The sequence below is a fragment of the Erythrolamprus reginae genome, chromosome 10, assembly GCF_031021105.1.
Source record: "Erythrolamprus reginae isolate rEryReg1 chromosome 10, rEryReg1.hap1, whole genome shotgun sequence".
NCBI classification, from domain to species: domain Eukaryota; kingdom Metazoa; phylum Chordata; class Lepidosauria; order Squamata; family Dipsadidae; genus Erythrolamprus; species Erythrolamprus reginae.
Window position 1 is genome coordinate 8310910 of NC_091959.1, and position 17012 is coordinate 8327921.

Below are 17012 nucleotides of genomic sequence, written 5' to 3' on the forward strand. Positions count from 1 at the left end.
TGAAGAAGGAGCTGCGAGAGCAATCATGAGCTTTTCCAAATATGCCCATGTTACACCAACACTCCGCAGTCTGCATTGGTTGCCGATCAGTTTCCGGTCACAATTCAAAGTGTTGGTTATGATCTATAAAGCCCTTCATGGCACCGGACCAGAATATCTCAGGGACCGCCTTCTCCTGCACAAATCCCAGCGACCAGTTAGGTCCCACAGAGTGGGTCTTCTCCGGGTCCCGTCAACTAAACAATGCCGCTTGGCGGGACCCAGGGGAAGAGCCTTCTCTGTGGCGGCCCCGGCCCTCTGGAACCAACTCCCCCCAGAGATTAGAATTGCCCCCACGCTCCTTGCCTTTCGTAAGCTTCTTAAAACCCACCTCTGCCGCCAGGCATGGGGGAATTGAGATACCCTTTTCCCCTAGGCCTTTACAATTTTATGCATGGTATGTCTGTATGTATGTTTGGTTTTTTATTATAATGGGTTTTAATTGTTTTTAGTATTGGATTATTGTTATATGCTGTCTTATTATTGCTGTTAGCCACCCCGAGTCTCCGGAGAGGGGTGGCATACAAATTCAATAAATAAATAAATAAATAAATTTTCAAATTAACAAGGTACCAGTTAAAAACGGATAAAAAAGCAGTAGTTTTAAGGTAGGAATGGTATCCTAAAATGAAAGTTTCCCCCCCGCAAATTAAAATAAAATAGTGCAAGCATTCCATTAGCAAACTCAGATTCCAAAGCATTTAACACCCACCCACCCACCCACCTCCAGGCAAGGAGGATTCTGTTGAAACCAGTCTTGGTTTTAACATCTTCCAAAACCACCTGATAAAATGCCAGACTACTATATCCCGGAGGCCAGAGTCCTGTGAAATAAAAGGAATTTATTTAACTTACAAAGATAAAACTAACAAATGATATTTGCTTTCTTCTCATATACATACGTCACAGCTTTGCAGCTTTAAAATTGCTTTTTAGATTAAAAGGTGCAATTTATCCCACCGGCTTCTGTTTCGCTCGTACAGAACAGCACATACACGAACACTCACGAGAGGGGTGGGGGGGAAATAAAAATAATACAATTCATCAACACTGAAATACACAGACATCGGCTGTTTCTCTTAGTAAGAATGTGTTGGCTTGTTCAGAACGGAGAGAAAAATACGTCTAAATATGATAAGAGCGAAGTATATTACAAGCAAACAAGATTGACCTCTGCATAGTTTGTACCCGTGATGGCAAACCAATGGCAGGGGGGCCACAAGCGGCACGCGTGGAGCGATCTCTTCAGGCAGGTGAGCCGTTGACCAGCTCAACTGCACGGCATATGTGCGAGTGCCACCCGCCGGCCGGCTGGTTTTCGGGTCAGATAAAGCTCATGCTTTCTCCTCACTTTCTGCCTTCCCAGATCTCTGGAGATTCCATCCAAGCGCTGTTTGGGCACCAAAGGCTTTCCCCCTCCCAACTACGTTTGAGGGAAGAGGCTTTCCCCCCTTTCCAGCTCTGTTTGTGGAAAGAGGCTTCCCACCCTCCCAGCTGTATTTGGGGAGAGAGGCTTTTCCCCCTTCCCAGCTCTATTTTTTCCCCTTCCCAACTTTTTTGGGGAAAGAGGCTTTTCCCCCTTCCCAGCTCCGTTTGGGGAAAGAGGCCTTTTCCCTCTTAACAGCTCCGTTTGGGAAAGAGGCCTTTTCCCTTTCCCAGCTCTGTTTGGGGAAAGGCGCTTTCCCCCCTTCCCAGCTCCATTTGGGGAAAGAGGCCTTTCCCCACTCCAGGCTCTGTTTGGGGAAAGAGGCTTTTCCTCCTTCTCAGCTCCGTTTGGGAAAGAGGCCTTTTCCCTCTAAACAGCTCCGTTTGGGAAAGAGGCCTTTTCCCTCTTAACAGCTCCGTTTGGGAAAGAGGCCTTTTCCCTCTTAACAGCTCCGTTTGGGAAAGAGGCCTTTTCCCTCTAAACAGCTCCGTTTGGGAAAGAGGCCTTTTCCCTCTTAACAGCTCCGTTTGGGAAAGAGGCCTTTTCCCTCTAAACAGCTCCATTTGGGAAAGAGGCCTTTTCCCTCTTAACAGCTCCATTTGGGAAAGAGGCCTTTTCCCTCTAAACAGCTCCGTTGGGGGAAAGAGGCCTTTTCCCTCTAAACAGCTCCGTTGGGGAAAGAGGCCTTTTCCCTCTAAACAGCTCCGTTGGGGGAAAGAGGCCTTTTCCTCCTTCTCAGCTCCGTTTGGGGAAAGAGGCCTTTTCCTCCTTCTCAGCTCCGTTTGGGGAAAGAGGCCTTTTCCTCCTTCTCAGCTCTGTTTGGGGAAAGAGGCCTTTTCCCTTTCCCAGCTCCGTTTGGGGAAAGAAGCCTTTTCCCTTTCCCAGCTCTGTTTGGGGAAAGAGGCCTTTTCCTCCTTCTCAGCTCTGTTTGGGGAAAGAGGCCTTTTCCTCCTTCTCAGCTCTGTTTGGGGAAAGAGGCCTTTTCCCCCTTAACAGCTCCATCTGGGGAAAGAGGCTCTTCCCCCTTTTCACTGCTGTTTTGGGATGTGTGGCCAAAAAGGGGGAGTCACACATGCATGCACGGTGGGCCATGCGCACATGTGCAGGGGGGGCGGGATGTGTGGGAGTGGCATTGCAATATGGGTGTAGGCCGGTGAAGGGCTGCCCGTTGCCAGCACTACTGGTGCACTCCAGTGTGCGCATGCATGCATGTCGGCACAAGATTCAGCTTTTACCTATGCGCAGGAAGCAAAATCTCACGCGAGATTTTGCTGCTTTTCACTGATTTCTTTGCTTCTGCACGTGCGAGATTTTCACTGATTTAACTTCTGCACATGTGAGATTTTGCCAATTTTCACTGAGTTCTTTGCTTCTGCACATGAGATTTTGCAACTTTTCACTGATTTCTTTGCTTCTGCACGTGCGAGATTTTCACTGATTTAACTTCTGCACATGTGAGATTTTGCCAATTTTCACTGAGTTCTTTGCTTCTGCACGAGATTTTGCAACTTTTCACTGATTTCTTAACTTCTGTGCCTCTGCAGAAGCAAAAATATGCCCAGAATCTGTGAAACCTTGCTTCCTGTACATGTGCAGAAGCTGAATCTTCAGGGAGGCAGACTTTTCCATCTGGGACTGCACACCGGACTGTCCACGCAGCAACCCACAAGTGTGGGCACTCGCACATGTGCAACAGGACGCACACACTTTCGGCACCCGAGGGGAAAAAGGTTCGCCATCACTGGTTTATATAATTATGCTGCGGAAGTTGGTTTGAATTCGTCAACACTTTCCTAGCTGGCCATGTGGAAGTCTGATATCTATTTCTCTCAAATGAGCAACGGACGAGTTTGCTACTGGATTCTCTCATAGTATTATTTAATTAAGTGTTTGTGTGTGTGTTTGTGTGTGTGTTTACTAACCCCAATAAAACTCAAGTGATGTTGAAGACCTTAGCTACAGTTTCGTGGAACTATTTTGGTGCACACAATACATTCCTGATTAAAAACGACAAGGCTGAAAATAAATAAGAGGAAGAGGAGGAACCCTAAGAGTAGACTGTGGTATGGGATGGAAGCCTTCAAAAGACATAGAAGTCCCCTTCTCCGCCGTCGTATCTCCTGTCACTTCTCCATCTCGATACTTCTTTCATCAAGAAAATGGAAGACACTCACAGCAAACGAGGGGCTAAATATTGCACAACATGGAAACACCTGGATTTGATTTTGGAACGGCGATATTATGGTTCAACAACATGGACCGTCCATCGCGATCAACATTCACGTGCAATTGTTTAGGAAAAAATAAATAAACGAACGGATTTCATAGTAGCTGCGTAAGATAGCGCATCTCGGTTAGTATGTGCATTGATGCTAACTGGAGGAGGATCTCAACATTAAATTAAATTTAAAAACCAACAGCCACCACCCAAATCATTGCACGTAAGCCCACAAATAGTGCATTCGTCATATTGACATTCGTGGTAGGACCCCAAGAAATGATCAATTTTAAAAAATAACCTTCTAAAAACTACACTCCTTCAAAAATCCTTATCTTCTTTCATGAACCATAAAGGGAAATGGATATATGATTCAACGGAGGGATGAGAACATGACAGTGAAAAGGCCAACTACTCATCCCCTGGAAAAAAAAATCAAACTCTGAAACAAGCCATGCTTTCCCCAACAAACCACGATTGGTGCCCCTCCCCACAGCGCCGTTGCAGGGCTTGGAGCTATACGAAGGTGCGTGGGTGTGTGTGTAAACCTTGCTCTTCCCGCTACTTCAATACTGGCATTAAATGTTGCGCTAATTTCTTGGGGAGCCCAAGTGTGGAAAAGCATTTGTGTTAGCGCTTGTGGGAAGGGCAGGCCTTCTTCATTCAATGGGGGCGGCTGCCGAGGCTACATGATGTCGCAGAGGTCCGAGGGGATATTGAAAGCGTTGGGTAAAACCCTCATTTTCAGCGTGCCGTCGGCCCCGCAGGAGAAAATGCGGTTGCCCGGGGCCATTTCGATCTGCATGACTCCTGTACTCAGGTTGCGGAAAATGGATTGCTTCGCGTGTTCGTGTTTGAAGGAGTGGATCAAACCGTAGCCGGTGAGTCTCCAGACCTGTTAAAAAGTAGGAACAGGCAGGAAAACCAGATCATTGATGTAGGTCATTATCAATTACTGCAATCATATGCACACATACATTGGCAATAAAGCAGCTCATTATTCGGCCACGCTTCGGCCGGCCAGGAAGGACATCTTTGTGACGTCAAAGCTCCGCCCATGGAATTCCCTATAGGGATTCCCCACCTCCTTTCCAGCCTCCCGACCGGCCCGACAGCTCCGCGGCTCTTTTGAAAAGCTAACAGCCGGGCGGCGGGGCTTCTCAGCATCCTCCTGAACCCGAACGCCGCCCCCGAACTTTTGCCGAACTTCCAGGTTCGGCGTTCGGGAAAACGCTGAGAAGCCCCCCGGCTGTTTCAAAAGGCGACAGCCGGGCGGCGGGGCTTCTTGGCGGCCTCCCAAATACCGAACTCGGAAGTTCGGCAAAAGTTCAGGTTTGGCATTTGGGTTTGAGAGGACGCCGAGAAGCCCCCTGGCTGTTTCAAAAAGTGACAGCCGGTGGCGGGGCTTCCCGGCGGCCACCCGAACCCGAACTTTTTGCCGAACCTCCGGGTTCGGCATTTTGAGAACGCTGAGAAGCGCCTGGCTGTTTCAAAAGGTGAAATATTAGAGCATACCGGTCACGGCAGAGTCACTGGAAAAAAGGTGTAGAGGTCCAAGGACAGTACTTTGAGGAATTTTAAGTGTTTGTGCAAATCTGTTCAATAAATTACTTTAAAAAAATAATTGCATTACTTTTGGAACGCTACCCTGTATAAAGCCACACTTCGATTTATATTTCAAATGAATAGTTTATGATCGTGTTTTCCATGTCCCTTAGGCTTATTTATGCAAGCTAAAATCAATGCGTTCAAAACTTTTCCCTAAGGAATCAAACCACATCAAACTCTTTACAAAACTTTTGTAAAATTGTACGCTTGGTTCCTTTGAAAAGAGCTCCATTTTTTCATCCGACTTGGCTTCCAGCCCTTTAATTCTTCATGTTGACATCCCTGGATTGGAAAGATGGACCAAACTCACCTTTACGTTGCCTTCTGCAGAACCTGTGCAAAAACATTCTTCTGAGGAATCCAAGGCAAGAGCCTTGATGGAGGAATCATGGGCCTGAAATGTGTGAAGGGCCTGCCTTTGCCGGATGTCAAAGATGGATATGTGGCCTTTCCTTCCTCCGGAGATCAGCAGCTGATGTTTCGGTGCATACTGAAGCACTGTGGCACCATGTTCGTGACACGTGAAGGCTAAGAGAGAAGACAATCGTCCAGACGGTGCTTAGAAATGGTTATTAGCCTCAACTAATGCCTCATGAATCCCAGCCATCGGTTAGGTCGGCCTTCTCCAGGTCCCGTCAACTAGACAATGTCGCTTGGCAGGGCCTAGGGGAAGAGCCTTCTCTGTGGGGGACCCCAGACCTCTGGAATCAACTCCCCCCCGGAGATACGTACTGTCCCCACCTTCCTCGCCTTCTGACTTAACATATATACAAGCAAGGCCACCTTATGGCTTAGGACAGGAATCTTCAAACTTGGCAACTTTAGGACTTGGGAATTCAACTCCCAGAATCCCAGAATTCCCCAGCCAGCATTGTTGGCTGAAGAATTCTGGGAGTCGAAACCCACAAATCCTAAAATCCTAATGGCATCGGACCAGAATATCTCCGGGACCGCCTTCGGCCGCACGAATCCCAGCGACCAGTTAGGTCCCACAGAGTTGGCCTTCTCCGGGTCCCATCGACTTAAACAATGTCATTTGGCGGGACCAAGGGGAAGAGCCTTCTCTGTGGCGGCCCCGACTCTCTGGAACCAACTCCCCCCAGGGATCAGAACTGCCCTCCACCCTCCTCGCCTTTCGTAAGCTCCTTAAAACCCGCCTCTGTCGTTAGGCATGGGGGAACTGAGATAACTTCCCCAGGCCTATACTGTTTATGTATGGTATGTTGTGTGCATGTTTTTTAAATTATTGGTTTTTAGTTTTTAGTATTAGATTTGTATTATATATTGTATTTCTAATACTGCTGTGAGCCGCCCCGAGTCTACGGAGAGGGGCGGCATACAAATTAAATAAATGAATGAATGAATGAATGAATGAATGAGTGAATAAACGAATGAACTAATGAATGAATGAATGAATGAATGAATGAATGAATAAATAAATAAATAAATAAAGTCGCTATATTTGGAGACCCCTTTGGCTTAGAAAGTTGTGCGAACCTGGTTACATTTGGAAAATATTCTATTTGCTAGCAGGTCGGGGGGAAAACCCCCCCACAGATAACCAATATATGGAGGATGTGGAGTGGTTTTCGGGTGATTAAAATAACCCAATGATTTAATCAATAGCTTCTCTACTCATATTAGCTGTGCCCAAATGCAAATTCCAGGCCAACAAAAGAGCAAGAGAAATGAAACATAAAACAATGGATTGATGATTCCCCCCTGCCCCCTTAAGTGACTGCAGCGCTTAAAGAAATTCATTCTGACGCTCTACATTTCTGTCTGCAAACTCAGGTTGTTGTTTTTTTAAAATCTTTTTTAAAAGAAAAGTTCAATGCAGTCTGCATTGGCTGCCGATCAATTTCCGGTCACAATTCAAAGTGTTGGTTATGACCTTTAAAGCCCTTCATGGCATCGGACCAGAATATCTCCGAGACCGCCTTCTGCTGCACGAATCCCAGCGACCGATTAGGTCCCACAGAGTGGGCCTTCTCCGGGTCCCGTCAACTAAACAATGTCGGTTGGCGGACCCCAGGAGAAGAGCCTTCTCTGTGGCGGCCCCGGCCCTCTGGAACCAACTCCCCCCGGAGATTAGAACTGCCCCTACTCTCCCTGCCTTCCGTAAAGCTCTCAAAACCCACCTTTGTCGTCAAGCATGGGGGAACTGAAACACCTCCCCCGGCCACGTACAATTTATGTATGGTATGTTTGTGTGTGTGCTTGTTAATATAGTGGGGTTCTTTTTAAAACTATTTTAAATACTTAAATTTATTGAATTTATTTGGATTTGTACGATTGTTTATATTTTTTGTTGTGAGCCGCCCCGAGTTCGCGGAGAGGGGCGGCATACAAATCTAAATAATAAATAAATAAATAAATCTGCAATTGAAGACCCGGCACCCCCTTTTCTTGCTTCTTCCCCCCCAAATTCCTTCGCATCTTCAGAAGACAATCCATCCCCCATCTCTGCCAGGGAGAGCTGCTTGCTCTCCTAACGTTTTCACAATTCCTGGCCGTGCACGTGCAGAGATTAAGAGTCCTAGAAGCTGCTACCTCCTCCTCCTCCTCTGTATTTGCGTAAAGCTTGGGCTCTTATCGCGCTGATTAGCTGGTGTTTTGTCTACTTCGGAGACAGGCAAATTCTGCGGATTCTTGCTTCCTCCGGAGCAGAGGTTAAGAGCCAGGGAGTAACGGCTTGCTCAAGGAGAGGAGAAAAGGGTTTGTGTGTGTATGTGTGAGTGAGTGGTGGGCAGCAACCGGTCCCGTCAGGCGCTAGGTCCCGGTAGAAAATTCCAGGATGCGCACGCAGCCGCGTGTCCCCAATGCGGGCCCTTGCGCCCCCGCGTGACATTTGGCTTTTTGCGCAAACGCAGCAAGTAAAATCTCGCGTGAGGACGCTCGCCTGAGCGAGATCTCAGCGGTTTTCACCAATGTTTTGCTTCTGCACATGGAAGCAGGAGAAAACCGGGTAAGATATTATGAATACATTTCCAGGCTATTCTGTTCTGTTCTATTCTATATTGTATTATTCTATTCTATTCCATTCCATTCTATATTTTATTATTCTATTCCATTCTATTCTATTCTATATTGTATTTTTCTTTTCTATTCTATTCTATATTGTATTATTCTATTCTATTCCATTCCATTCTATATTTTATTATTCTATTCCATTCCATTCCATTCTATATTGTATTATTCTATTCCTTTCCATTCCATTCCATTCTATTCTATATTGCATTATTCTATTCTATTCTATTCTATATTGTATTATTCTATTCTATTCTATATTGTATTATTCTATTCTATTCCATTCCATTCCATTCCATTCCACGAAAGGGCAACTTTGGGCCTGTCATTCTCTCTCAGCCCAACTCACCCCGCAGGGTTGTTGCTGTGGGGAAAACAGGAGCATTACACATGTCCACCCAGCTGTGGGCTACGAGCTGGAATGTTAAATTGTGCTTGCCGATGTGGCTCATAAGTGCTTGCGGGGCCAGTGCGATTTTGCTTCCACACCTGTGGAGGTAGCAAAATCGCGCACAAAGCTGAAGGTGTTTCAGCAAGGTTTTTTCCCGCTTCCGCGCATGCCGAAACATGGGCGCACCTGCGGATCCGTGCGCGATTTTGCTGCCAAGCAAAATCGCATTGGCCCCGCGAGCACTTGCAAGCTGCGGCAGCAAGCGCAATTTAGCGTCCCGGCTCGTAGCCCACCGCTGTGTCCACCCCTTAAGTTATTTCCAGAAACAATAAAGCTGGGATGCCGATTAAATAAACAAAACACAATTTAAAAAAAAGAGGATTCCCCTCGGATCGTTTTACTTACATCAAGAGGGATGGCAAGAAACCTACCATGTATGAGGTTGTTAGAGGATGACACCAGGGTGTCCCACAAACACACATTTCTGTAAAGGAAAACACACCCGTGAAAGGTAGGTTTAGTACTCAAGAGTTACCTAAACCCACATTGAGTCAATGTCCCCAGCCAACGTGGTTTTCTGAACCTACCGGTTGTCATTGGACTGTCCAGAGGTGGCCACTAGACTCGAAGAGGTAACGAAGGCAAAGTCACTTGTGGTTTTGCTGTGGCACTGCCAGCTCTGTAAAAGAATAACAACAGCACACAAGAACAACACCGACAGACACAGTGTGTTCAGTTGTAGGTCATACCCTGCAAATCCTACATTCGGATTGTCCAGCCATCACATCTCCTCAAACCAAACAGCTGGAAACACCCGCCAGAGCTAACAATTGCCAGTATATATATTCTCAGCTTTGCAAAGCACAGGAAATGAAAAGGAGCTTAATTAACACTCTGATTCATAATTATCATCTTTCCCCCCCCAGCAATCGCTAAGGAGGGAGCAATCTAATTAAAATATGACACTTGGAAAGGACAAGATGTTTTCTTCATCTCTTGTGTGCCATCTCAATGGATTTCAAGGATTAGGAATCAATGAACATCATTAGCCATCTGGAAGTTTTGGAGCCGATGGGATCCGTCAGCCAAGTTACGAAAGATCCAGAAAAATAAATAAATTAATAAATAAAATATTAACAATCGTACGCTTTCTAGATGTCCATTCTCTGCTAAGTAGAATAGAATAACAGAGTTGGAAGGGACCTCGGAGGTCTTCTAGTCCAACCCCCCTGCTTAGGCAGGAAACCTTATATAATAATAATACAGTGATCCCTCGAGTTTCGCGATCTCGATCTTCGCGAAACGCTATATCGCGATTTAAAAAAAAATATTAATTAAAAAAAAAAACCACTTCCGCGTTTGGCTTCGGGAGTCAGCTGGGAAGCGGCGCGGCTGTTTTAAAAGGTTGCCGCCGGCCTGGGGGGCTTCCCAGCACCCCCCCGAACCCCCAACCCGGGTTTGGGGGGGTGCTGGGAAGCCCCCCATGCCGGCGGCGACCTTTTAAAACAGCTGCGCGGCTTCCCAACTGAGTCCTGAAGCCAAACGCCAAAGGCGAACTTCCGCGTTTGGCTTCAGGACTCAGTTGGGAAGCCGCGCGGCTGTTTTAAAAGGTCGCCGCCGGCATGGGGGGCTTCCCAGCACCCCCCCAAACCCCCAACCTGGGTCTTCCCGGCCGCCCACGCAAAGGGGAAACCCCGGCTCCTCGCTGATGCCCGCCGCTCGCCCGCCCGCCAGCAAGAGGGGAAGACCCAGGGAAGGTTCCTTCGGCCGCCCAACAGCTGATCTGCTCGGTAGCGCAGCAGCAGCGAGGAGCCGAATCGGGGTTTCCCCTTTGCGTGGGCGGCGGGGAACGCAAACTCCACCATCTACGCACGCGCGGCCATAGAAAAAAAAGGGCGCGCATGCGCAGATGGTGTTTTTACTTCCGCAACCCTACATTGCGAAAAATCGATTATCGCGAGGGGTCTGGGAACGGAACCCTCGCGATAATAGAGGGATCACTGTAATAATAATAATAATAATAATAATAATAATAATAATAATAATAATAATAATAATAATAATATATTAGATTTGTATGCCGCCCCTCTCCGAAGACTCAGGGCGGCTCACAACAATAATAAAAACAATATTATAGTAGAACAAATCTAATATTAAAAAACATATAAAACCCCATCATATTTAGAAAACCAAAGAACACATTCATACCAAATATAAAACAAAATATAAAAGAGCCTGGGGCAAAGGTGTCTCAACTCCCCCATGCCTGGTGGTATAAGTGAGTCTTGAGTAGGGAGGGAGGGTGGGAGCAGTTCTAATCTCCAGGGGGAGTTGATTCCAGAGGGCTGGGGCCGCCACAGAGAAGGCTCTTCCCCTGGGGCCCGCCAAACGATATTGTTTAGTCGACGGGACCCGGAGAAGGCCAACTCTGTGGGACCTTATCGGTCGCTGGGATTCGTGCCGTAGCAGGCGGTTTGTGTGTGGAAAATCAGGCTAATTTAATACAAATTGCCCAGCAATCTTACTTTCCTAATCCGACTGATGTCCACCTCATCAAATGGGTTAGGAAAGTGAGATTACTGAGAGATTTGTATTAAATTAGCCTAATTTTCCAGGCAAACCCCCACACCATTTCCTTTTTGTCTCAAATGAAAGAGACAAGTACAAATGCTCTGTCCTGAATCTGAACTCCAAATACGAACTGAATAATCAAATTATCACAGATAATCCCCACTCGGTTAAAGACCTCGGTATACTAATAACAAAAGATTTAAGTGCCAAAGCCCACTGCAATAACATAGCCAAGAAGGCTTCAAGAGTTGTAAACCTAATCCTACGTAGCTTCTGCTCTGGCAATCTCACACTACTTACCAGAGCTTACAAAACTTTTGCCAGACCCATCCTCGAATACAGCTCATCCGTTTGGAACCCATATCGCATCTCAGACATCAACACCCTTGAAAATGTCCAAAGATACTTCACCAGAAGAGCCCTTCACTCCTCCACTCTAAATAGAATGCCCTACTTTCAATCCTGGGCCTAGAAAGCCTAGAACTAAGACGCCTTAAACAAGATTTAAGTATTGCCCACAAGATCATATGCTGCAACGTCCTGCCTGTCGGCGATTACTTCAGCTTCAACCACAACAACACAAGAGCACACAACAGATTTAAACTTAATATTAACCACTCCAAACTTGACTGTAAAAAATATGACTTCAGTAACCGAGTTGTCGAAGCGTGGAACTCATTACTGGACTCCATAGTGTCATCCCCAAACCCCCAATACTTTACCCTTAGATTATCTACGGTTGACCTCTCCAGATTCCTAAGAGGTCAGTAAGGGGCGAGTACAAGTGCACTAGAATGCCTTCCGTCCCCTGTCCTATTGCTCTCCTATATCACCTATACCTTTCTTCTATTCCTATATATCTTCTTCTATTCTTTCATGGAAATGTTCTATTACTATATCTTCTTTTCTATTATTTCTTAGATATATTTTACTATGAGTATCTCCTCTATAACCTTCATCATGTATTTTACTATGTGTATATAGCAGTGTTCCCTCTAATTTTTTTTTGGGGTGGGCGGAAAAGTATAGTGTCTGAGCGGCAGTCCCTTCGGGACTTGGCGGCACAGAAATATTAAATAAATAAACAAACAAACAAACAAACAAATAAATAAATAAAAAACCCACCCTGTTTTGCCTCAGAGAATTTCAAAATAAAATACTGTACTGTGTGTCTATAACAGTGAGCTCATAATAGGGCAACTCTATCAATATCAAAATGCCACTTAAATAGTTGAGCTAGTTTCAAACTAGATTTTGATTTTCTTTCTCTCTTCCTTACTCCCATTCTTTTTCTTTCTCTTTTCCTTCCTCTCTTTTTTCTATCTGTTTCTCTCTCTTCCTCTCTTCCTCTGTCTCCTTCCCTCTCACTCTTTCCCTCTCGGCTTCTGGGCAGGTTTGGAAAACTCTGAGTTGATGATGATTTTGAAGTGAGCGATTGCTCACTGCTCAGCTTAGAGGGAACTATGGTATATAGATATATACCCACTAAAACCCTCATTGTGCATTGCACAAAATAAATAAATAAAAATAAAATAATTAAAAAAACCCATGCAGATTTCCCCTACTTACTTACCAGATAGGGTTTAGGGTTACTTGATGTTTGGTTTACTTGCCAAATACTTAAGAATCCTTCTCCGTCAGCCACCCCACACTATAAGAGACAAATTTCACACCTTAGTGGGCATGTTCCAAAAAGCCACTCATAAATGTTCATTTATCAGGAGCATTTTTTTTTCTTTTTTTAAATCGAAAGTAGGGCTTATTTCTAGCTAGTGATCACGTCCAACAAATACAATTAAGGTTCCTTTTATCGAAAACTGGGCTGAATTTATCCTCTTCTCAATTTTGTCGGCTTTAAGACATGCGATGGTGGAATTCCTGGAGAATTCCTCCTTTCAGCTAAGAAAGAAAGAAATTCAACGACTGGCAGAACACTGATGATGTAACATAGTCAGGTAATTAAATGTCTGCACGCATTTAATTTCACCTTCTCCTCTTCCTCCTCTACATTCTGCAAAACCCACTCCTTTCTAGCACTGATAATAATAATAATAATAATAATAATAATAATAATAATAATAATAATAATAATATGCTTTAAATCAAGAGTCACTTCTCTCTCTGTTTCTCTTTCCTGTCATTCTCTGCCTCAATCATTTTCTCATTTCTCTTTTTTCTCCCCTTTTTTCTATCATTTCTCTCTCTCTCTTCCTTCCACTCTTCTCTCTCTCTCTTCCTTCCACTCTTCTCTCTCTCTCTCTTCCTTCCACTCTTCTCTCTCTCTCTCTTCCTTCCACTCTTCTCTCTCTCTCTCGCTTTCTCTCTCTCTCTTGCTTTCTTCCTCTCTCTCTCTTCCTTCCTCTCATCTCTCTCTCTCTCTTTCTCTCTCTCCCCCTCTTGCACTCTCTCTCTTTGTCTCACTTTCTCTCTCTTTTCTTTCTCTCTCTCTCTCTTGCTTTCTCTCTCTCTCACTCACTCTTTCTCTCTTGTTTTCTTTCTCTCACTCTCTCACTCTTGTTCTCTCTCTCTTGCTATCTCTTTCTCCCCCCTCTTTCTCTCTCTCTCTCTTTCTCACTTTCTCTCTATCTTGCTCTGTCTGTTGCTCTCACTCTCTCTCATTCTCTCTCCGCTCTTCTCACAGCGGAGATCGGCGAAGGTGATTTTCAATATCCACTGGCTGGGGAATTCTGGGAGTTGAAGTCCAAATATCTTCAAGTTGCCAAGGTTGGGAAACACTGCTCCAGCTGTTTCGTGAGGGGAAGCCCTTACCTTATTGCCCTGAGGATTAAAATACATTCTCGTAACCCTGGCGTTGCCTGCTTGACGGAAGCACACCAGCTGCTGAGGTCTGGTCCATTCAAACATTCGGACGCTGCCATCCTGGGCTCCGGTAAGATCTGGAAAAGCATCGGAAGTGCCCAGAAAAAGAAATTATGATCAACACGTAATAACAGAATGGAGAAACTACATCAGAACTACATCAGAATAACCGAGTTGGAAGGGGACTGGTCTGTTCGTCCAACTTCGTGCTCAAACAGGAAATCCTCTAATATTTCAGACCAACGACTGTCCAGTCTATTCGTAAAAGCCTTCATAATCAGTGAAAGGGAAGGAGAAATGTAAACAGATCTATTGCTCTTTTTTAAGTACATGGAGAGCATGTCCAATTACACTTGACCAATTCTAATAGAATTCTATTCTATTCCATTCTATATTGTATTATTCTATTCTATTCTATATTATTCTATTCTATTCTATATTCTATTCTATATCATATTATTCTATTATTTCTATTCTATTCTATATTGTATTATTCTATTCTATTCTATTTTGTATTATTCTATTCTGTATCATATTATTCTATTCTTTCTATTCTATTCATTGTATTATTCTATTCTATTCTATTCTATATTGTATTATTCTATTCTATATTCTATTCTATATCATATTATTCTATTCTTTCTATTCTATTCATTGTATTATTCTATTCTATTCTATATTGTATTATTCTATTCTATTCTATTGTGTATTATTCTATTCTATTTTATATTCTATTCTATATCATATTATTCTATTCTATTCTACATTGTATTATTCTATTCTATTCTACATTTTATTATTCTATTCTACTTTGTATTATTCTATTCTATTCTACATTGTATTATTCTATTCTATATTATTCTATTCTATTCTATTCTATTCCATTCCATTGTTGAAATTAGTTGAACTGATATTCCACTTTTCCTCAAATTTAAAGAAAGACTACACGGAGTTCCCCAGTTTGATCCCAAGAAATTAGAAATAGTGAATTCTGTTAAAAATGGGCTGCCTCTGGGTTTTAGATTTGATACTTTCACCACCGCCTGACCTTGTCTCTCCATCATTCGAGCTGTCAGTCAGAAGAAGTACTTACAATATTGATGGAACGGGTGAGATGTCATCCTTTTGACGTTGTTCAAATTCCGTTTGATGAGCTGCGTGCAAAAGCAATTAAATTCACCATCAGCTCGGTTGACCACAGCTGACAGAATAGCTCATGTTCATAAAAAACACACCCCTGTATGCCCTTGCAATATTTAATATTAAATTCCCAGTGGATATAAAAATGGGTCTTGGGGCCATTTGCTGCAGAGATATCCAAGAAAAAAAAATGTTAAGGATAAAAATATCTGGTCATTTACTACCATCTAGTGGCTTAATAAACATACATCATGTAGCAGCATTTTGAAGTTCTCATCTAAGAAGTGTATAGGATTGATGCTTCCTCCCTCCCTCAATCGATCATCTCATGTATGTATAGTACAAAGATGTTCTAGACATTGATAATTGAACACAGATCGTTTTAACATTTATATTTTATTGTGTTCTACTAATCTAGATTAAATGTTAACTAATATATTGTTAGTCCAAGTATGATATGCCATATGCTAAATAGATTCATCTATCTATCTATCTATCTATCTATCTATCTATCTATCTATCTATCTATCTATCTATCTATCTATCTATCATCTATCTATCTATCTATCTATCTATCTATCTATCTATCTATCTGTCTATCTGTCTATCTATCTGTCTATCTAGAAACATAGAAACATAGAAGACTGACGGTAGAAAAAGACCTCATGGTCCATCTAGTCTGCCCTTATACTATTTTCTGTATTTTATCTTAGGATGGATATATGTTTATCCCAGGCATGTTTAAATTCAGTTACTGTGGATTTATCTACCACGTCTGCTGGAAGTTTGTTCCAAGGATCTCCTATTAAAAACACTTCCCTCCTGGACCTTATTTAACCCTTTAACATATTTAAATGTTTCGATCATGTCCCCCCTTTTCCTTCTGTCCTCCAGACTATACAGATTGAGTTCATTAAGTCTTTCCTGATACGTTTTATGCTTAAGACCTTTACTGTTGTATCTGCTAGATTCAGTGCAAAAAGATAACTCTGGGAATCATCTATCTTTTTCCAAATTGCTTAGTTCTTAGTTCCAAATCTATCTATCTATCTATCTATCTATCTATCTATCTATCTATCTATCTATCTATCTATCTATCTATCTATCTATCTATCTCTTTCCTTCCTTCCTTCCATCCATCCTTCCATCCACCCATCATCTATAATATAGAAAATAGATATAGATTCTCTCTCTCTCTCCCTCACTCTCTCCCTAGAAACATAGAAGACTGACGGCAGAAAAAGACCTCATGATCCATCTAGTCTGCCCTTATGCTATTTCCTGTATTTTATCTTATGATGGATATACGTTTATCCCAGGAACGTTTAAATTCAGTTCCTGTGGATTGACCAACCACGTCTGCTGGAAGTTTGTTCCAAGGCTCTACTACTCTTTCAGTAAAATAATATTTTCTCACGTTGCTTTTGATCTTTCACCCAACTAACTTCAGATAGTGTCCCCTTGTTCTTGTGTCCACTTTCCTATTAAAAACACTTCCCCCCCTGAACCTTATTTAACCCTTTAACATATTTAAATGTTTCAATCATGTCCCCCACTTTTCCTTCTGTCTTCCAGACTATACAGATTGAGTTCATGAAGTCTTTCCTGATACGTTTTATGCTTAAGACCTTCCACCATTCTTGTAGCCCGTCTTTGGACCCGTTCAATTTTGTCAATCTCTTTTTGTAGGTGAGGTCTCCAGAACTGAACACAGTATTCCAAATGTGGTCTCACCAGCGCTCTATATAGCGGGATCACAATCTCCCTCT

General features: G+C 43.5%; 1 protein-coding gene across 4 annotated transcripts in view; it reads right to left on the minus strand.

Moving 5' to 3' along the window:
* Positions 1-846: 846 nt before the first annotated feature.
* The window catches only part of DMXL2 (Dmx like 2), a 103252-nt gene continuing 87086 nt past the window's right edge, over positions 847-17012 (minus strand). For 3 of the 4 annotated variants that reach the window (XM_070763020.1, XM_070763021.1, XM_070763019.1), the window contains 7 exons: positions 15197-15257; positions 14053-14180; positions 12857-12934; positions 9300-9391; positions 9144-9196; positions 5602-5819; positions 847-4578 (listed from right to left, as the gene is read on the minus strand). In XM_070763020.1, the coding sequence (XP_070619121.1) occupies positions 4369-4578; positions 5602-5819; positions 9144-9196; positions 9300-9391; positions 12857-12934; positions 14053-14180; positions 15197-15257 (840 nt within the window). In that variant the 3' untranslated portion in view covers positions 847-4368. Of the gene's footprint in view, positions 4579-5601; positions 5820-9143; positions 9197-9299; positions 9392-12622; positions 12935-14052; positions 14181-15196; positions 15258-17012 lie in introns of those variants that run through there. The other variant, XM_070763022.1, reaches the window with a different exon arrangement.